This window comes from Entelurus aequoreus, linkage group LG05 (assembly GCF_033978785.1).
Source record: "Entelurus aequoreus isolate RoL-2023_Sb linkage group LG05, RoL_Eaeq_v1.1, whole genome shotgun sequence".
Lineage (NCBI taxonomy): Eukaryota > Metazoa > Chordata > Actinopteri > Syngnathiformes > Syngnathidae > Entelurus > Entelurus aequoreus.
This window is the reverse complement of record NC_084735.1, coordinates 40,657,132-40,680,514: the sequence shown is the minus strand read 5'-3', so window position 1 is coordinate 40,680,514 and position 23,383 is coordinate 40,657,132. Positions and strand designations below refer to the sequence as shown.

General features: G+C 39.9%; 1 protein-coding gene across 1 annotated transcript in view; it reads right to left on the bottom strand.

Annotated features, from left to right (window-relative positions):
• The window catches only part of LOC133650621 (protocadherin alpha-C2-like), a 58,598-nt gene that overhangs the window by 9,435 nt on the left and 25,780 nt on the right, over positions 1 to 23,383 (bottom strand). The window contains exon 3 of the mRNA XM_062048097.1: positions 22,810 to 22,895. Coding sequence (XP_061904081.1) covers positions 22,810 to 22,895 — 86 coding nt within the window. The remainder of the gene's footprint in view (positions 1 to 22,809; positions 22,896 to 23,383) is intronic.

The window sequence follows — 23,383 nt, the reverse complement described above, 5'->3', positions numbered from 1 at the left end:
CTTACTGTAGAATTGAGGTTTAACTTCAAGGATTTAAGGAACTTACTAAAATCGGTAGGTCGTGAGTTCAAACCCCGGCCGAGTCATACCAAAGACTATAAAAATGGGACCCATTATCTCCCTGCTTGACACTCAGCATCAAGGGTTGGAATTGGGGGTTAAATCACCAAAAATGATTCCCAGGCGTGGCCACCGCTGCTGCTAACTGCTCCCCTCACCTTCCAGGGGTGATCAAGGGTGATGGGTCAAATGCAGACAATCATTTTGCCACACCTAGTGTGTGTGTGACAATCATTGGTATTTTAACTTTAACTTTAAAATGCACGCACTGTAATTTCACAATATCAAAATGTAAATATCAAAGGATTAAAATGAATAAAACTAAACAGCGCAAATGTTGTTTTTTGAGCACAAACAAATGCAGCGCAAACATTTTAGGACACGTTCGGGGAGATTTGCACAAGCTGGAGGGGCTGTGTGTCAATTATAAAACATCACTTGTCAGAAAATGTATTTATTTTTGTACGAACGGCAGTGTTGTGTAAATATTTGCAATGACAAAGTGGGACAAACTCACACAGGTGAAGAAACCTACCAACAAAATATTTAAAAAGATAATAGAAGGGAAATAAGGCGCTGATTGGTCGAGGCAAATTAAATATTATTAACTAATTAACCAAACACTGGTTTATTTTCTAGTGGCGGTGACATTGATTGATGTATGACATGATTGTGATGATAAAGTTAAGAAGTGGCTAAATTTAGCTCATTAATATGTGTTTTGTGGCAGTAAAATCCATGTCTGTTAGCCTCATCGCAAATAACAGTGCACAGACATGTCTTGTTTTTTATTTAGATTTTATATTGCACCTTTTATTTTTATATTTATTTAAAAAAGTGAGTGTGAAGGACAGTGTTGAGAGGAAGAAGTGGAGGATCCATCCATCCATCCAACCATCTTCTTCTGCTTATCCGAAGTCGGGGCTCGCGGGGGCAGCAGCCTAAGCAGAGAAGCCCAGACTTCCCTCTCCTCAGCTACTTCGTCCAGCTTTAAGCTCCGAGGCGTTCCCAGGCCAGCTGAGAGACATAGTCTCTCCACCGTATCCTGGGTCTTCCCCGTGGTCTCCTACCGGTCGGACGCGCCCTTAACATCTCCCCAGGGAAGAGTTTGCGGGGCATCTTAAGCAGATGCTCGAACCACCTCATCTGGCTCCTCTCGATGTGGAGGAGCAGCGGCTTTAGCCTGAGTTCCTGCCAAATGACAGAGCTTCTCACCCTATCTCCAAGGGAGAGACCTGCCACCTGACAGAGGAAACTCATTTCGGCCGCTTGCACCCGTGATCTCGTTCTTTCGGTCATAACCCGAAGCTCATGACCATAGGTGAAGATAGAGACGTAGACTGACCGGTAAATTAAGAGCTTTGCCTTCCGGCTTAGCTTAATTTAAGTCAAAACCATGACAGTGTGTTGGCAACTTGGCAAAGCAATTTGAACATATCACTGCAAGTCCGCACCATACTGAAGCAGAATGAGTCTAATGCCCGCCAAGAATGGTAAAATAATATCTAAATGGTAGACATTTATCCATAAAAATATGGAAAAGCTGGTGATGGGGTGTTTGACAAAGAAGCAGCATGAAGGAGATTGCGTCGAAGTTCACTCTCCAAGGTAAACGCTGTACATTATTATTACATTACTTCATAAAAGTACTGCAGTTGTTCGTAGTACATTCTGTTGTTCTACCATATTTGTTATCTAAAAACGTGTTTTTATTTATACAAGGAATTTTACATGTCAACATTTTTACGTTTTAGGGTGGGGGGAAGCACCGATTAAAATGATTTCAATTCATTTCAATGGGTGACAAAGTGTTTAGAGCAGGGGTGTCAAACTAATTTTCATTGAGGGCCACATCGCAGTCATGGCTGCTTTCAGAGGGCCGCTTTTTTAAAATTAATTTACATTATGCATGCGGGTAATAACCTGTGATTAATCATGATTAATCGAACTGCATATGCATTTGATTATTAAATAAATATTTAACTATTTGTTTTTATCTCACAAAATTAGCAGTGTTTCCCACACATTCATTTATTTGTGGCGGCCCGCCACAAAAGAATTAAGGCCGCCACAAAAAAAAAAAATGTTTAAATTTTTTTTTTTTGTGTCCTGTCAAGCTTCTCACGCAAATCATATAGATGATGTAGATGCCCATATCGGCTGTTCAGATTTACTTTACAAAAGAGAAGTGTAGGATCAAGATTTTTGGAACTCTTTGTTCAGTGGATCAGATGTTTGATGAACCTTTGTGTCTATCTACCACCACTACTGTTTTCTGTTTATTTGTTACTGACTGTGGCAGGACACCTCTGCCTCTGTTTTATGTTGCTGGTAAAAAATATGGTTGTAGTAGTAGGCTAAAGTTAAATCATTTAGTATGCACTAATTAAAGGGGCAGAGCTTTAAGAGACATTTTAGCTTTTATATTTTTATAAGATATATTTTTTGCAAGAACCACAATTAATAAATATATTTCAGTGAATAACTTATTGTTCAAATCTGTATATAAATATGTACATAAAGTGTTGTAATTATATTGTAAAATGGATGGATGGATGGATGGATGGACATTTAAAACAAAACTATTATTAATTAGTAAGTATACATTTTTTGAGCCTTTTTAGATAAAATCATATCATTGTAGTAAATTATGCAAATTAATCGATGATGTCATGGTGACCACGCCCATAGCCACGCCCCCACCGCCACAGGTATCTTGGCAGTTTATGGGAAACACTGAATAGTTTTGCAATACAGTATATAATATTATAATCGGCATGATCAGATAATATTAAAGTTTAAAATATGCAATTTTTTTCTGTCAAAATTGAAAGAACGAATGCCATCCATCCATCCATCCATCCATCTTCTTCCGCTTATCCGAGGTCGGGTCGCGGGGGCAGCAGCCTAAGCAGGGAAGCCCAGACTTCCCTCTCCCCAGCCACTTCGTCTAGCTCTTCCCGGGCGATCCCGAGGCGTTCCCAGGCCAGCCGGGAGACATAGTCTTCCCAACGTGTCCTGGGTCTTCCCCGTGGCCTCCTACCGGTCGGACGTGCCCTAAACACCTCCCTAGGGAGGCGTTCGGGTGGCATCCTGACCAGATGCCCGAACCACCTCATCTGGCTCCTCTCGATGTGGAGGAGCAGTGGCTTTACTTTGAGCTCCCCCCGGATGACAGAGCTTCTCACCCTATCTCTAAGGGAGAGACCCGCCACCCGGCGGAGGAAACTCATTTCGGCCGCTTGTACCCGTGATCTTGTCCTTTCGGTCATAACCCAAAGCTCATGACCATAGGTGAGGATGGGAACGTAGATCGACCGGTAAATTGAGAGCTTTGCCTTGCGGCTCGGCTCCTTCTTCACCACAACGGACCGATACAGCGCCCGCATTACTGAAGACGCCGCACCGATCCGCCTGTCGATCTCACGAACCACTCTTCCCTCACTCGTGAACAAGACTCCGAGGTACTTGAACTCCTCCACTTGGGGGAAGATCTCCTCCCCAACCAGATGGCACTCCACCCTTTTCCGGGCGAGAACCATGGACTCGGACTTGGAGGTGCTGATTCTCATCCCAGTCGCTTCACACTAAGCTGCGAACCGATCCAGTGAGAGCTGAAGATCCTGGCCAGATGAAGCCATCAGGACCACATCATCTGCAAAAAGCAGAGACCTAATCCCGCAGCCACCAAACCGGATCCCCTCAACGCCTTGACTGCGCCTAGAAATTCTGTCCATAAAAGTTATGAACAGAATCTGTGACAAAGGGCAGCCTTGGCGGAGTCCAACCCTCACTGGAAACGTGTCCGACTTACTGCCGGCAATGCGGACCAAGCTCTGACACTGATCATACAGGGAGCGGACCGCCACAATCAGACAGTCCGATACCCCATACTCTGAGCACTCCCCACAGGACTTCCCGAGGGACACGGTCGAATGCCTTTTCCAAGTCCACAAAGCACATGTAGACTGGTTGGGCAAACTCCCATGCACCCTCAAGGACCCTGCCGAGAGTATAGAGCTGGTCCACAGTTCCACGACCAGGACGAAAACCACACTGTTCCTCCTGAATCCGAGGTTCGACTATCCGGCGTAGCCTCCTCTCCAGTACACCTGAATAGACCTTACCGGGAAGGCTGAGGAGTGTGATCCCCCGATAGTTAGAACACACCCTCCGGTTCCCCTTTTTAAAGAGAGGAACCACCACCCCGGTCTGCCAATCTAGAGGTACCGCCCCCGATGTCCACGCGATGCTGCAGAGTCTTGTCAACCAAGACAGCCCCATAGCATCCAGAGCCTTAAGGAACTCCGGGCGGATCTCATCCACCCCCGGGGCCCTGCCACCGAGGAGCTTTTTAACTACCTCAGCAACCTCATCCCCAGAAATAGGAGAGCCCACCACAGATTCCCCAGGCACTGCTTCCTCATAGGAAGACGTGTTGGTGGGATTGAGGAGGTCTTCGAAGTATTCCCTCCACCGATCCACAACATCCGCAGTCGAGGTCAGCAGAACACCATCCTCACTATACACGGTGTTGATAGTGCACTGCTTCCCCTTCCTGAGGCGGCGGATGGTGGTCCAGAATCGCTTCGAAGCCGTCCGGAAGTCGTTTTCCATGGCTTCCCCGAACTCCTCCCATGTCCGAGTTTTTGCCTCCGCGACCGCTGAAGCCGCACACCGCTTGGCCTGTCGGTACCTGTCCGCTGCCTCAGGAGTCCTATGAGCCAAAAGAACCCGATAGGACTCCTTCTTCAGCTTGACGGCATCCCTCACCGCCGGTGTCCACCAACGGGTTCTAGGATTACCGCCACGACAGGCACCAACTACTTTGCGGCCACAGCTCCAATCAGCCGCCTCGACAATAGAGGTGCAGAACATGGTCCACTCGGACTCAATGTCCAGCACCTCCCTCGCGACATGTTCAAAGTTCTTCCGGAGGTGGGAATTGAAACTCTCTCTGACAGGAGACTCTGCCAGACGTTCCCAGCAAACCCTCACAATGCGTTTGGGCCTGCCAGGTCTGTCCGGCATCCTCCCCCACCATCGCAGCCAACTCACCACCAGGTGGTGATCGGTAGAAAGCTCCGCCCCTCTCTTCACCCGAGTGTCCAAAACATGAGGCCGCAAATCCAATGACACAACTACAAAGTCGATCATGGAACTGCGGCCCAGGGTGTCCTGGTGCCAAGTGCACATATGGACACCCTTATGCTTGAACATGGTGTTCGTTATGGACAATCCGTGATGGGCACAAAAGTCCAATAACAACACACCACTCGGGTTCAGATCCGGGCGGCCATTCTTACCAATCACGCCTCTCCAGGTTTCACTGTCGTTGCCAATATGAGCGTTGAAGTCCCCCAGTAGAACGAGGGAATCACCCGGGGAAGCACCCTCAAGTACTCCCTCGAGTGAATCCAAAAAGGGTGGGTACTCTGAGCTGCTGCTTGGCGCGTAAGCGCAAACAACAGTCAGGACCCGTCCCCCCACCCGAAGGCGGAGGGAAGCTACCCTCTCGTCCACCGGGTTGAACTCCAAAATGCAGGTTCTGAGCCGGGGAGCAACAAGAATTGCCACCCCAGCCCGTCGCCTCTCACTGCCGGCAACGCCAGAGTGGAAGAGAGTCCATCCCCTCTCGAGAGAACTGGTTCCAGAGCCCTTGCTGTGCGTCGAAGTGAGTCCGACTATGTCTAGCCGGAACTTCTCCACCTCGCGCACCAGCTCAGGCTCCTTCCCCCCCAGCGAGGTGACGTTCCACGTCCCAAGAGCTAGCTTCTGTAGCCGAGGATCGGACCGCCAAGTGCCCTGCCTTCGGCTTCCGCCCAGCTCACATCGCACCCGACCTCTATGGCCCCTGCTATGGGTGGTGAGACCATTGGAGGGGGGACCCACGTTGCCTCTTCGGGCTGTGCCCGGCCGGGCCCCATGGGGACAGGCCCGGCCACCAGGCGCTCGCCGTCGTGCCCCAACTCCGGGCCTGGCTCCAGAGGGGGGCCCCGGTGACCCGCGTCCGGGCGAGGGAAATCTGAGTCTCGGTTCTTGTATTTCCATAGAAGTCTTCGAGCTGCTCTTTGTCTGATCCCTCACCTAGGACCTGTTTGTCTTGGGAGACCCTACCAGGGGGCATGGAAGCCCCCGGACAACATAGCTCCTAGGATCATTGAGACACGCAAACTCCTCTACCACGGTAAGGTGGCAGCTCAGAGAGGAAGAACGAATGCATTTAGTAAAAAAATAAAAAATAAGTAATTTATTGAAATACATTTTTCCCAGGCTTTCACAAGCCACATAAAATGATGTAGCGGGCCAGAACTGGCCCCCGGGCCTTCAGTTTGACACCTGTGGTTTAGAGTTAAGAGGTCAGTCACAGAACCGATTAAGCTCGTAAATTGAGGATTTACTGTACTTTTATTCAGAGAAGCGAAAACTAAGGAAGTAATAACAAATGTGTGGATATTTACAGATATGCCTGACATTTAAATCTTGGAATTTGGGTTTGGATGATGGCAGCAATCTGATCTTGCTCAGACTAAGTACTCAGCTGGAATAGAAACACATAGCTAAACTAGATAAGAAATTGTCAGGATATAGGATAATGTACAAGCAACATAAGATAGTGAGGTGAAAAGGTTAGAGATGCACACATGAAATAGGAAAGATAATGTTAGATGAGATCCAGAGAGTAGACAGCGAGAGGCATAGCAGTAAGGAAGATGGGGGTGGGGGGCGGGCTCTGCAGACACGGTGCTCTCAGGCCCACACCAGTTCTCTCTCTGTGCTGACCTACTTTCAGGCAGGATTTTATTTAGATCAAACACAGCCTTGCCAAAAGATTATTTTTGATTTTTCTTTGTAGGCTATTTATGACATTACTGGAATGCTGAAATGGTTTCAACTACAGTCCCTCTGGGATGTACGCTGTTACACGCGGTCTGGTACAAATCTCCTTTTTAACGAGTTCATCAAGTCAATTACATGCATGGACATGTACCGGCGGCCAAAACAATGGCTAGCACGGCATTGTTGGCTGGGCAAAACATTCTTACGAAAAGCATTCTAACAACACTGGACACCAATTTAGCTCATTGAGCCAGAACTCACTACTCTTGTAAACATGTTGTTGTTCCACTTGATACATATATTGAAACAGGATGTGACCATCCCAGTGACTTTGTGATAGGGGCATAAGAACACAGATATAAATAATAGTTGTGATGTTATCAAAAATAGAAGTACTTATTTGGTTTGTGTTATTATTCTGTTACAAAGGGTCAGTCAAAAACCGAATCAGATGGAAACTGAAACAATTTTTTGGATAAGTAACAATGTAAATACAATAAATCCATTCCAGACACCCAACAGTGATAACGCGAAACACTTTTTATGAAGAAATATCACAATTTTACACACAGAAACCAATGCAAAACTTGACTCGTGATCCAAGAATGCATGGACACCAACTGATACAATCACACACACGTGAGCGACAGCTTTATGGCACAACACGTCACACTGTCGTGACTCCAGAGCCTTACGCGCTAATGTATATTTTTGCGTTATAATGCAAACTGCCTGGTTGCCCCTCATCCCTTTTCATCTGCAGGGAATACAAGGTGGAACTAATAAATATTAGCGCCACATTGCCCTTGTTTGTTAGGGTGTACCACACGTGTCAAACTAAAGGCCTGGGGGCCACATCTGGCCAGCAATATCATTTTATGTAAAAGCCTGGACTGTAGTCAACTTTTTGAGAGAAAAAAATACATGTACTGCATGCAATTTCATATCTTTTCAACTTTATCTAACATTGCAACACATATTATGCATCCATTTTCTACCGCTTGTCCCTTGCAGGGGGTGCAGGAGCCTAGAAGGTCCAGAGTTCAATCACGGGCTTGGGATCTTTCTGTGTGGAGTTTGCATGTTCTCCCCTTTACTGTGTGGGTTCCCTCCCACCTCCAAAGACATGCACCTGGGGATAGGTTGATTGGCAACACTAAATTGGCTCTAGTGTGTGAATGTGAATGTGAATGTTGTCTGTCTATCTGTGTTGGCCCTGTGATGAGGTGGCGACTTGTCCAGGGTGTACCCCGCCTTCCGCCTGAATGCAGCTGAGATAGGCTAAAAAAAAATAAAAAAATAAAAAAGTAAACCAATTAAAATATAAAACAATTGTAATACCACTACGTTGTATCAACTTGTTACACAAAAATGGAGATAAAATTGTAACAAATAATAAGGTAGAACACATATTATTTTATCATATATTCCAGACATTTGTTGGGGTCAAAATAAAAATAAATACTTGAAATAAAAGCTTGACTCATGATTTCTAATCAATGTATCCATCAATGTGTGCCGTAAAAAACATGGTAAAAAAATAGTCGCTCAGTCACCAAAGATTTCAATGAAAAAAACTAAACTGGAGTCATTTTTCCATTTATAGTAATACACCGTAAAACAACAACCGTAGATTTTGCAGCAAAACAATCTGAATATCAGGGGTTTCCAAATTGTTACCATATTTTTTTACATACATGTAAAAAAAATATCCATCCATCCATCCATCCATTTTCTACCGCTTGTCCCTTTCGGGGTCGCGGCGGGTGCTGGAGCCTATCTTAGCTGCATTCGGGCGGTAGGCGGGGTACACCCTGGACAAGTCGCCACCTCATTGCAGGGCCAACACAGATAGACAGACATCACATTGAAATATATATAGTCAATAAATTATAATTAATAATTGCGTAATAATATAATGAGGCAATTTGTATCTATATATATTACTCAATGTTACAAGGGGCCCCCTGAGGGCAGCCATAACTGCGATGTGGCCCTCAATAAAAAGAAGCTTGACAGCCCTTACTGTAGCAGTATGGTGCGTTCAGTGACACTTGGGAAACACAGAGTCAAAGGTTCTTATTGACTGAAGGCTGGAATATACTCTCTGGATTTATAGTTCTTCCGTGCGGGTTAGTACCAGACTTGTAATTATCTTCCAAAACACTAGGAGGCAGTGTGTCCTGAAGGAGCAACCGGAGCTGTTGTTGACTAGATATTTACCTTCTTGTGAAGAGTGATGACAACCCTGACATGGACATCTTTGTCCATACTGGAACTAATCATTCAGAACCATCCATTTACTTTCAATGGATGTTTTACTTATAAACCAGAGGAAAGTACCTCCGTAAAGAGGGACTGTACAACTTCTGAACAAATCGTGGCAGAGGACGCTATTATTAATTGCAACGCTTTTTGGCCGTTCGGAACACGGGACAAGACAGAGCTATCCATGGAGCCAGAACACTGCCAGTAAGATTTGACATCGAGAACAAAAAATGACATTGTAGAAAAATTTGTTTGGGCACCGAAACAAATTTTGGCAACAAATAAATACAAACATTGAAAAAATACAATATTTCTGGTGGATGTTTTTGATGACAATATTCATATTTTTGTACACTTTTATTGTTTTTATGTGTTTTGGGCGGGGCTTATAACAAGTTTACCCGGAACTAGTTTTACTGGACTGGGGGGAAAAAAACGTAGAAGAAGAAAGGAGGACCGATGGCATCATCATCATCATCATCATCATTTTTATTTATCTCCTTCATTGATGTGCATCTTTGATAGACAATTATAACACAATTATTCAGTTACACCGTTACACACCAATGCCTGAGAAGGAGCAGGATGAAGAAAAATCTTATATTTTCCTGCCCCCTTCACATAATACATAGTCTTACTTAATGATATGTAAACCAACAATTACATCCAAATATAACGAAAACAAAACAAAACAAAACAAAAAAAACACAAGAGCAAAACTTCATGAAGTACAAACCGAACAAAAAAACAAAAGAAGTAATATACAGGTACACCTCACAGGATGATACAAAACAAATACAAAACCAGGCAAAAAACAAGTAAATTAATAAATATAAAGCAAAATGTAAACACTTATGGCTGTCCATATGATTTTATTGTTCTGTCTTTATATATTTTTTTCAATTGGAATATATTTTTACAATCTTTTTGTTAGGATCCGCTGCTCGGATCAGTTTGTTTACAGTTTAGTGTCACGTGTTTGTTTGTTTCTGTTGCCATGACGGCAGATTATGCTCAGCTGCCTCTGGTTAGTGTTCGAGACGCTCACCTGTTGTCCGGGCACTAATCAGAGGGCTATTTAGTCTTCGCCCAGGCAGCACTCTGCCTGGCTTCCTAATTTGCTTTCATGCAACAGTTAACGACCACTTTGTTTCCTGCTAGCTCTCATGCTACATTATTTTGCTTGCTAGCTCCCACGCTAGTCGTTTTGTTTTTTCCTGTCTGAGTTAATTCCTGAATAAATCATTTTTCCTACCTGCAAGCTGTGTCCGAGCCCGTCTGCATCCTTGGGAGAACACCTCGCACCACGATGCGACCCGGTCGTTACACTTTTATCTCATTATAAAGAGAATTCCATAATTTAACCCCCACCACTGATATACACATTTGTTTTAAAGTTGTCCTTGAATACTGATGTTGGAAATGACCTTTTCTTCTATGCTCTTCATTCTCAGAAGTGATGACAAACATTTTTTGTAAATTTGCTGGTAATGTTTTGCTTTTAGCCTTAAACATGACACATAATGTCTGTAACTTTACTAGCTCCTGTAATTTCAATAAACCTGAATTAATGAATAATATGTTAGTGTGTTCTAAGTAATCTACTTTATGAATAATCCTTATAGCTCTTTTCTGTAGTTGATACAATGCCTTTATGTTACTCTTATATGTGTTCCCCCACACTTCCACACAGTAGCTGATATATGGCAATATAAGTGCACAATACAATATGCGCATTGCCCTATAATCTAACACATATTTTACCTTATTTAATATAAAAATACTCTTAGACATCTTTTTCCGCAGATGTGCAATATGAGATTTCCATGTCAGACCGTCATCCAGTATCACTCCTAAAAATCTAAGTACAGAAACCCTTTCAATATCTATTCCATTTATTGACAATTTGATCGTTTCCTCACTTTTCCTCTTACAAAAAATCATGAACTTTGTTTTTTCTACATTTAATGATAATTTATTGGCATCAAACCATCTCTTAAGTTTAATCATTTCCTTTTCAATAATTTTTGATAATGCTTTTAAGTCGTGTCCCGAACTATAAAAGTTGGTGTCGTCCGCAAATAATACAAATTTCAATAACTTTGATACCTCACATATATCATTAATATATAAAATAAACAATTTTGGTCCCAAAACCGAACCTTGTGGAATTCCACATTCAATCCTCATTTGTGCAGATGTATTACCCATAAAATCCACAAACTCTTGTCTATTATCTAAATAACTTCTTAGCCAGTCTAAAACTACTCCTCTCACACCAAATGAATACAACTTGGACAATAATATAGAATGATCTATAGTATCAAATGCTTTTTTAAGATCGATAAATACCCTTATAGTGTATTTCTTATTATCAGTTGCTGTTGCTATATCCTCAATTATATTCATTACAGCTGAAGCAGTGGATCTATTGGTCCGGAATCCATACTGGCTCTCACTCAACAGCATGTTCTTTTCAATAAAACTATCTAATTTTTTTACAAATATTTTTTCAATTATTTTAGAAAATTGTGACAGTAGTGACACTGGTCTGTAATTAGTGAATCTATGTTTATCTCCCGTTTTAAAGAGTGGAATTACCTTTGCTACCTTCATTTTATTTGGAAAGGTCCCTGTTTGAAAAGAAAGATTAAAAATATAACAAAGAGGTTTGATGATACAGTCAATAGTCTTTTTTACAATTATCATGTCTATACCATCACTGTCTGTTGATGTCTTATTTTTCAGTTTTGTTACCACCGATACAATTTCATTTTCACTAACATCGAAAACAAGTTTAAAAGTTATATATCTTTTTATGCTTTCTGAGCTCACTATGTTCACTGCTCGCTGTACATATCCTACAAAGTGAGACCTAAACTGTTACAATGTCCATTTCTCAGATGATAAACTTGTTGATGACTGAAATATGCTGATAGCAACCTAACCTAACCACCCCCCCACCCCCCGTACCCCCCCCCCCCCACATCCCACCCCCCGGATTGTAAATAATTCAATGTATATACTCTGATGATTAACTTGTGTGATGACTGTATTATGCTGATAGTATATATTTGCACCATGAACTGATTAACGTGGACCCCGACTTAAACAAGTTGAAAAATGAATTCGAGTGTTACCATTTAGTCATACTTGCCAACCTTGAGACCTACAATATCGGGAGGTGTGGGGGGGTTGGGTGGGGGGCGTGGTTAAGAGGAGAGTATATTTACAGCTAGAATTCACCAACTCAAGTATTTCATATATATATATATATATATATATATATATAAATACTTGACTTTCAGTGAATTCTAGCTATATACATATATATATATATACATATATAAATATATATATATACATATATAAATACATATATATATATATACATATATATATATATATATATATATATATATATATATATATATATATATATATATATATATATATATATATATATATATATATATATATATATATATATATATATATATATATATATATATATATGTGACAGTCCACAACTGTATGTGGCAAAATGCAGCTCCACACTGCTGTCACTTCAACATATAACACTGGCACCAGGTGGATTATGAATTTCTTTTATTACAGTGTCCTGCAAAACAGTGCAAATTGTGAGACTGTGAGTCCACTTGGGTCACGGGATTATCAATTGGAAGGCGTCACAGTTCTGAGCACTTCCCGCAGGTAAAGTACATACCACTTCTCGCTAGCAACAGGCGCTGTTGCAACACTTCATTCATAATTTAATCAAGCATAATGAACGTCTGTTTCTACACCGTTACATATATATATATATATATATATATATATATATATATGTATTGATTTTATTATATAAATAAAAGAAATACTTGAATTTTAGTGTTCATTTTTTTACACATACAGTATACACACACACACACAACACTCATCTACTCATTGTTGTACTTGAAAGTACAATGCTTTGTTAAGGGTTGAATTGTCCATCCTCTTTCTATTCTCTGTCACTATTTTTCTAACCATGCTGAACACCCTCTCTGATGATGCATTGCTGTGTGGCACGCACAAAAGTGCTTTCATCAAATGCACGAGAGTGTGGAATCTTCCATCTCTCCCTAGTATGGCCCAAAACCGGTCAATCCTTGCTTCCTGGGGAAGATCTTCCCTGGCAAGCAATTGGTACTCCAGTACTTGTACCCGGAGGCTGGTCAGGTCCAATCGCAGCTGCGGCAGACTTTTTTTGGGGGGGGCGTGGCCTCCAGCTCCGGCTGAATACCGGGAGTTTGTCGGGAGAAAATCTCTGTCGGGAGGTTGTCGGGAGAGGCGCTGAATATCGGGATTCTCCCGCTAAATACGGGAGGGTTGGCAAGTATGCATTTAGTGGTCATTTGTACGGAATATGTGCTGTACTGTGCAATCTACTAATAAAAGTTTCAATCAATCAATCAATTCGCGTCAACTTTCCTGCCTCGCGTTACACCTACTCAGTGGCCCAGTGGTTAGAGTGTCCGCCCTGAGATCGGTAGGTTGTGAGTTCAAACCCTGGCCGAGTCATACCAAAGACTATAACAAATGGGACCCATTACCTCCCTGCTGGGCACTCAGCATCAAGGGTTGGAATTGGGGGTTAAATCACCAAAAATGATTCCCGGCGCGGCACCGCTGCTGCCCACTGCTCCCCTCACCTTCCAGGGGGTGAACAAGGGGATGGGTCAAATGCAGAGGACAAATTTTGCCACACCTCGTGTGCGTGTGACAATCATTGGTACTTTAAACCTTAACTTTAACTTTAACCCAGCCATACTTTGAGGATGTAGTACAGGGTTGGGGACATTTTTGGGCTCCGGGGCCACATTGGCTTTTAACATTTGACAGACAGGCCGTCACATGATGCATTTCAAAGCATATCATATATGTTGGAACTAAGAGTTGACTTCTCAAACATGGGCTATTTTGATCATAATACATGATTTCAACTATATCGAATAAGAACATCAAAGAAACATAAAAATGGTACTAAAGGACTAACGCTTCCATTGTCTTTTAGGGGCAGCTGTGTTGTTGATCACTCTTTTTTGCCAATGCGTCAAAGTTTTGTTGTGGCAATTCTCAAAACAATTCTGTTTTAATATTTGGCGGGCCAGATTAAAGGGACCTTAGTTATCACACCCCTGATGTAGTATAAGCGGTACAGAAATTGATTATGTATTTATAAATGATCCATGTTAGTTTCAATATAGCCGCGATATTTGGCAAAACTCCGTATGGAACTATACTTTGTTACATTTCCACACAGACAGAAAAGAGTGACTTTAAAATGTAAGTGTAGCTGTATTTATTCATTTAAAACATTTAACACCAGACATGTAAAGCTTGGTGTGACATGAGTAACCAATTTGTGTTACAATACGAGGCTTCGACTATCGTAATGTTGAGCGACCTCCGGCGGTTCTTCCTCTTGTTACCCCGAGAGGGAGCCTCATAGGCTGTGGAGACAACTACATGCACGAAACTTTTTTCAGCGTTTGGAAGTAAAACTTTCCATCTGATCTATCTTTTTCTTTCTGTTTACTCCTGAATAGGTGGACTCATGTCTTATTGTGTGTCTTATTGTATTGTATTGCATTGTCAAGTGTGGCTTGTATACACAATGTGCTGAAACTACCGCTATTGTGATTAATTTCCTGCCTTAATTGCAAATTATACAAAATAGGGAAATGCATTCAAGTTACCTAAATGATATTCCACATAATATTTACATGTACATTTGAAAGTACAAGCTACAACACATGTTTAAAACATCGACTACTATAATGTAGAGCTGAGGGATTATTTAAAATTAATTTAAAAAATAGGCTGGACTTTTAGATGAGACATTTCTATTAACAATTACATTAAAACATCTTTAATGCATGTGTTCGGAAATGGATGATGGACTTAAACATTTTAGATGAAAGAGACATGTCATGGAATGATATTTGGAAAAATGCCAATAAGCCCTTTAGAAACATTAAAGATACGCTGACTCAATTTAAGATCTTGAATAGATTGCATTTTACATTTTCTCAGCTGTTTAAAATTAGTGTAGTAGATAGCAAGTTATGTATGAAGTGTCGGCCAGCCGAGGCAACTCTTGTTCATTTATTGTGGGGATGTCAGAGAATAAAAGATTTATGGTTGAAAACAATAAAAGAAGCAATCACATACCTTAATATAAACATCCCGATGACACTGCAAACTTGTATTCTTGGGGATCTCCATCAATTTAGTAACGTGTCACCAAAGAGTAAAAATGCATTTCTTTTAATATGCATAATAACAAAAAGGGTAACATTAAAAAAATTGATAGATGTTGATAGTCCAACACATCCTGACTGGTATACACAAGCTATGGAGATGATATCAGTAGAAAAAAATGCATTTAGTTTAGATAATAATGAGTCATATATTGGAATATGGGATCCATTATTTAAATTTGTTTTAACTATTAAATTAACCAAAAGTGTGACTTGTTGTGTCTTTGTGGAAAATGTTGGACACAATGTGTTGTCAAGTTTATGAGATGCGATGCAAGCGTAAGCCACTGTGACACTATTGTTCATTTTTTTGGTTTTTTTGTTAATGTCTGTGATGATAATGTCAATGAGGGATTTTTAATCACTGCTATGTTGAAATTGTTACTAATATTGATACTGTTGTTGATAATTTTCATTTTTGTTTCACTACTTTTGTATTGTTCTGTGTCATGTTTGTGTGTCCTCTCCATTGCTCTGTTTATTGCTGTTCTGAATGTTGCTGGGTCTGGTTTGGTTTTGGAATTGGATTGCATTAGTATGGTATTGTTGTGTATTGTTTTGTTTGATTGATTGATAAATTCTTTAAAAAAAAAAAAACAACAAAAAAAAACACATCTTTAAAAATAATATCTGTACTTTGTGATGTTACTGTGTTTAAATCAACAAGAAAGACAAAGAAGATCTCTGCCTTTGTGGGACATCTGGACTTCCTTCACAGGCGTGTTTCTGAGAGGACATCCAACTACAGAACATCATCAAGTGAGCGAAGCTGATGCTGGACTGTGATTTTATTTAATTTAAAAAATAAAGCAATCATATAATAAATCATCCATAAACTGTATTATAACTAATTAATATGAGTACATGCTTTAAAGTTATTGTATTTGTTTTGTAAAGAGAATGTATGCATAGTAATAAATCAAACAATTAATAAATAACAGAAATATATCCTAATAACGTATTTGTCCTGAAATCAACTGCATATATAAAACTAATTGTGAAAGTAAAGAAGTTGACCCGAGTGCTTTACGAAGTAATCAAAGAGTAATAAAGTAGGTCACTGTGTCATGTTCACAAATACAAGATTTCTGCTGACAGCAACACATACAGGCTTACTCGAGATTAATGTAAAAAAATACTTTTGCTTCATAATCTAATGTTTAGAAGCTTTTTTCAACTTAATTCAGATGCCCTCGGTCATCCTTTCTTCTACGAGTTTTACTTGCATGCCCAAGTCTAGTAAGACTGCTTCTGGGTAAACTTGTTGTAAGCCCCGCTCCTCACGCTAAAATGTGCCCTTTAGTTTGAAACCGTACAAAAAACAAGTGAAACCAGAAAAAAAAGAAACTACACCGTAAAAAAGACAAGCCAATGTGAAAAAAACTTGGTCATAAAAACCTTTAAAACATACAAAAACAATAAAAGTGTACAAAAATATGAATACTGACATCGGAATCATGACATGATTCAAAAAAATATCCATCGAAAATATTGTATTATTTCCATGTTTGTATTTATTTGTTGCCAAAACTTGTTTCGGTGCCAATACGACTTTTTTTACAATGTCATTTCTTTTTCGATACCAAACCTGCTGGCAGTGTTCTGGCTCCGTAGCTATCATGTAATTGTAAATAAACAAAACCGTTAGGTAACAATTTTAACGAAAGGTGTTAATGTGTACGGTCATGCGTTATTGATGTTTGGCATAAAAGTTAAAAAGAGTCGTGTACTTTGTGACTTTCTTCTGGACGCAACAACACAATAGCTGAAAAACGACACTTTCAGTAATTATTAGTATGGGGCACCGAGATATTGAGTGCACAATATCCGTTTTCATGTAAAAGTTTTAATCACTGTTGCTTTATTTCTTACAATAATGTGTGCATTTCAAACCCAAAGTCTGCTCTCCTGTGGTCGGGCACCCTCCTCTGCAAAAACTGACCAATCACAGCTCTGCGATCTGCTCTGCCGCGAACCTACGATTTTTGGGAGGTGCGCGCAACGCAACGGAAAGTACGCAAGTTACATGACACAATAGTATACACCAGGCTTTAGATTGGACTATTACTGTATGCTCCAACTTTATTTGGCTGTACGGTGGATTATTTTGTACTTAATAATAAAAGCACGTAGACTGAGTCACCGTCGTGTGTTTAGTTGTACTAAAACCTTGCAGTTGTATGAAAACTGAGATATGTATTGTGGGAAAATGAAGCATATAAAACCGGGGCGAACTGTACAACATGACATGGTTATAGGACTTAGACGTCCTGAACGTCTAACTGGAAAAATATATCGCATTATTTTACATAATTTAGACAATCTGCAAAAAAAAGAGGCAGGGAAGTTAATTACCCGCATGTAAATGAGCTGGTGTAACGAAGCATCAGTGTCAGATTAGATTATTTTATCTCGACATAAATCGAGTAAATCCTGTAATGCAGTAATGATGGTCTGTTTTTGAGGATTATGATATTTGACGGTATGTATTTAATCCACTTTTTAATCCGTGGAAAGAGTTCCAGCATTTAAACTAGGTCTTGTTTGTTGGCTCAATAGTCAGGGAAGGATCTTACTTTGCTTGTGAAGAGAACGACAAGGACAGGAAGTAAGTTAAATATAAAGTAGAAGACATTTTTTTCCGCACAGGTTCTAATAAAAATAATAAATACACATGTTTTTAATGATCCAAAAAAAATGTCAAATGTAACTTATATTTTTTTTCCTACAAACTGTAGGGTTACGTGATATAGACGATACATGTTATAAGTGATATAAATTAGAGCTTTTAATATTATCACAAAAATGCATGTTGTTGACACATTCTAGCTGTGCCAGGCAAATTTGACAGCGCCAAGCAAATGACCTCAACACAATGTAGCGGGTAACAGGTAGCTAATCCTCGCCTCCATGGCAGCAAATAAACTATGTTTCTTACAAGTACCATTATCACTGGAGGGCAATTAATAGCTAAAAATGGGGGATAATAAACGTTAAAAGCATATCAAACAAACATTTAACGGAGTGACCACTGCAAACTCGTGCATTCTTCGACTTTGCTCCCTTGGACTGGAGTGTGAGCTGCTTTTCTCGTTGTTGCTTCGTTAAATCTTGTACTTTTCCGCCTTTTTTGATTATCTCTCGAGGAACTCTGGAGAAAAGTTGATCCTTTTTGCGATTTGAACGGTTCATACAGCCGAAAACAACGCAAGCATAGGGCATGTTTTCTTCGAGAAAAGCTTAATGGCGCTTAATACCCATTAGGAACAGAGCTAGCTTGACCACCACGAATATTTCATGGACGGGACGCAAATCGTACACGACGTCAGTAAAATCCAAGTAATCAGCCATGTGTTGAATCTCCGCTAAGGAAGTAAGTGGGAGAGCGAGGGCTAACAAAGCTCATGGGGGCAAAAAGTATGCCGGAGCAAGAGGAGAAAAAAATATACATATATATTTTAAATCGTCTGCAAGAAACAACTCATATTTAGCGATAAGATTGATATATTACCCAGTTACAACAGAAAGCAAATATTACAAGTAAATTAATAAGTAAATTAAAAATAGTTTTGAAAAAAATAATACAAGCGGAAATGACGCAATATGAAACTGCATACGTCAGCAGCTAAATGAAGAACCTTTGTAACCCATTAAGGGTTTTTGGTATTTTGTTTTATTTCCTGTCCAGCGCTTTTATTTTTGTTCCATTTCCTATTTGTATCATTTTGCCAGCACTTCTGTCTGAGAGCTAGGTCCCTCACCTGTCCCTGATTGGCAATCAGGAAACACCTGTCCCTGATTGGCAATCAGGAAACACTTGTGCTGATTGGCAATCAGTGTACAGGACAGGGCTAGCATAAAAAAAAAAACTTGCATTACTTTTTGTAAGAACTTATAGGGACAGACAAACAAAAAAACAGACAAAAAACAGCAAATCTCAATGTTAATTTTACTCAAACAATATTATATAGTCGAAAACATTGATTTTCAGAGCTCATCTAATAATTTTAGTAGGATTTTAGTAACTCTTTCCACAGCATAATACTGAAGTCATTTCTGTAACTTTAATGCAGTATTCATAGGTGCATTTGATGCTGTTGCAGCAACTTCTTAGTCAAATGAGGCAAACTATCAGTCAAGTGAGGATTTTAATAACGTGCATATTTTCTAAGTGTAGGTATGCATTAGATATGTTACTGTGTGCGTGTATGTGCTTAGCTTGTGAAACTGGGTAGCCTAATTGTGATTCAGCGACTGCCTCACTCTAGCCTATATTTCACAGTAAAAACATGCATCAGAAATGGATTATAGGAGTAGCTGCAGCTAAACCGGGCTGGATGGCTCCTTGAGGTGGTTGCTATGACACCTGCTGTAGATAAGAGGCTGTATAGTAACCTGTTGAAGCACATTTCATGTCATTTCCCTCCTCATTTCTGATGGTTTCCGTAATAATTATATAAAGCTTGCATAATATATGTGTCGTTTTTTTTTCTTCAGGTTATTTTCCACCTGTCCTTGACAGGCTCCATCGTCCTTCTTTCGGTGTCTAATTCTTCCATTTAGAGATATGACCGGTTGCCATGGGAACTGCCTTCGCCCACTCCCCGCTGATGGAGGGTGCGGCTGCTGCAGCAATCGCTCAGTTAGACAGTGTTGCCAGGCAACAAGTCACATGGTGTTCCCTAGCAACAACGCCACTGCAGAAACTTGCCAATCCTCTTAACCTTTTCTCATTGTCCAACCCCCTCCCCCCCGCCGTCACCCCTCTTTTGTACCCTCTTCCAAATGACTTTCAGTGTTAAGGGGTTTGCTACTTTTTCTTATTACTGATAATAGCTTCTGCCACTCTCTGGCATTAGATAAATGCTTCTCTTTTGGGCCACTTACATAAACATAGTTAACATTCATCACACCATGCCGGACAAATTCATAGCGATAACACTTCACTGCAGACTTTTCTCCCCCCCCAAAAAAGAAGAAAAAAAAGCTTTTCCTCTTGATGCATATTAAAAAGCAACTATGTGTCCGCACTGATCCACGTCCTACAAAATATTCTCCTCATGCAACAATGCACTTCTGACACACAATCACACAAATGCGCGCTTCATGAAAACAATATTTGAAGATTTGCATGGCCAAGGAGGCAGATTTCCATCTGCTCTAACAACTGGCAACAAGTACAGATTGTATGTCTAACACGCTATTCCAGAAGGAAATTATATACATAAATATGCCTTTGGTGCCAGACAGCAGCACATGTTTTACCACTGAGTGAAGGTGATAAAATGTCTCACAGAGGAGTCTGTACCTACGCTCTAATTCCTAATGCCCAGGCAAAAAAAAAAAATCAATGATAGGATAAAGGAAGGAGGGAAGGGATGAAGAAGTGCACCAAAAATGCTCTTTGGAAGCAACCACTGTGAAGCTATTTCTCAGTCATTAGCCAGTGTGTGTAAATAATGAAGCAAGGGGTCATGTTTAAGGTCAGCACTATTTACACTGCTTGTGTTGCCGCAGATGTTCAACTTTGCCACCCGCGCTGTGCAAATCATTCCCTGTTTGGATTTAAAAAAGTGAACAAAAACATCTGTTTCAGTTTGCAAATCTCAGCACAGCAGTTGTTTATCTGTGTTTCAGTACTCATCCCTCAGGATTGTAAAATGCTCAGCTTAGCTCTGAACACAATTTACTGCCAAATGTAATATAATGAAGCTAATCAGGGGCTCTTCTTTCCCTAATTCACATCATTTTTGCATATTTCTGAGACATAAGAAAATAGGTCAACGTTGTTCTTTCCGTTAAAAGCAGTATTCAAATATGTAGGAGCACTCAGGAATTAAATTACTTGCCCTGTTGCACTACTAAACACAACATTGCAGTTAACAGAATGCATGAAGGTAGCTTTGGGGAAATGTGTAGTTTTTTGTTTAAAAACTTACATTGGCTTTTCTTTAACTGTTTATTACATTTGTGTGCCATATGTAGATTACTGAGCTATGCATCATGATCTTGCATGACAGTTTGGAATGTATTATTAGTTTCCTTCAGTTTCTGTATTTATTCCCTGTCCAGTGCTTTTATTTTGTTTTTCGCTTCCTATTTGCCTCCATCACTTCTCTTGTCTGAACACTGGCTCCCTCATCCATCCCTGATTGGCAATCAAGACACACGTGTCCCTGGTTGCCAAAAAGGATGCTTTTTATGCCAGGATTACTTTTTTTGTTTGCTTTTATCTGCATTGCTTTTTCTATGCTTCCTGTGCACTTCCCGATGCACTATTTAGTTGTGTTAATGAGTTCATTTTACCTGGACTTCCCTGCCGTCTATGCATCCTGGGGTCCAGACAAGCAATAACCAAGCCAGACCGTATTGTCCTTGTTTATAAATGTCTTTAATATGTCAGAAATCCAATGTGTTGCGATATGCATTAATCAACTTAATGGGGGTGGTACTCATGTTATTATTTGATAATCTGTGAGAAATATGGTTGTTATTATAGATTAATTTTTGGTTAACAGTCACACAACTGCAAAAAAAAAAAAAAACACACTTGTGATGCTTTAAACCAGGGGTGTCCAATTTCAGCCCACAGCTTGTTTAGTATTAGCCCTTAACAGATTGTAAATATACAATTAATTGATTGTCATTGAAAAAGTGTTTTTAAACCGTACATTTTTTTTAAATCAGATTAATCCAATTTCAGATTAAGTATTACTCGCTTGCATGATTTCCATTAATTTAAAAAAAACACCACAATATTTGGAGACAAATGCAAGATTATTGTTGGAATAGATTAGAAGGTAAAGGAGCAAAATAAATTATGTGATTAATATGCATATATCCATGATTAATGCAATATTGTTTGTGATTAATGGCATGGTTTTTGTTTGTTTGTTTATTTTGTTTTTGTTTTTTGACAGCCTTACTTATGAGACATTCCACTAGTTTTATTTATACATATAAACATGCTTATTGCGATTGAACAAAAACATAATGCTAACATGTTCTAACTTCTAATCATATTTTTTTTTACTACAAACAAGTATTCTTAAGTGCAAATAATTGTGCAAGATCGACTGTTTGAAGAATATACTATATGTAAAACAATAACTTACAGTTGATGTCTTTAAAGTAACAATGCAAATGCAATTCAGTGTAAAACAAAAATGTACAGTTTAATGTCTTTCAACTTTTACATGGGAACCAGTGTCCTCAGTGACCAGTGGTCATTTTTTATATCATTTTGGAAATTGTTGTTTCTCATAAAAGTAAACTAAGAATTTAACTTTTAATAATGTAAATACCTCACACCCCCGTTAGACATATTCTCACTTACCTGCAGCACTGGACACAGTGGGCCAATTCTGGACCAGCATGCCTTGGGCACCCTGCATCACAGAGGCCTCCTCCATGTGGACCGAACTGAAAAGGAGAAAACATTAAGTTAGAGACAATTCAAATTAACTGAGATTTAACCTCTGTATAGTCTTAATTAATCTTTTAAGTTATATTTTTTCGGTTAGACAGGCTGCCATATACAAATAATGTGCAAGATGTTTTTTTATAGCACTGTACACATTCAACAGTCACAAAACAAGGCAGAGCTACACAATCGATCGGCAACCAATACAAGAGCTTTAATACAAATTGTTGCATTTGTAAATATTTACTCAAATTAACTAGTTTTGACTGACACTGTCAGAGAAGAGTTAAGAATATAAAGTACAGAAGTGTACATAATTTTTTTAGGGATGTTTCCGGTTTTATGCTGCCGCTACCGATCATTTATGAATGAGATCCGACGAGACCACCGATCGAGTCATGTATTGACAGTTTAACAATACTTAAACTAGTTCCTTTTTCTCTTTTATGAAATACAATTGTTAATAGTCAATAGTAAACAATACCTA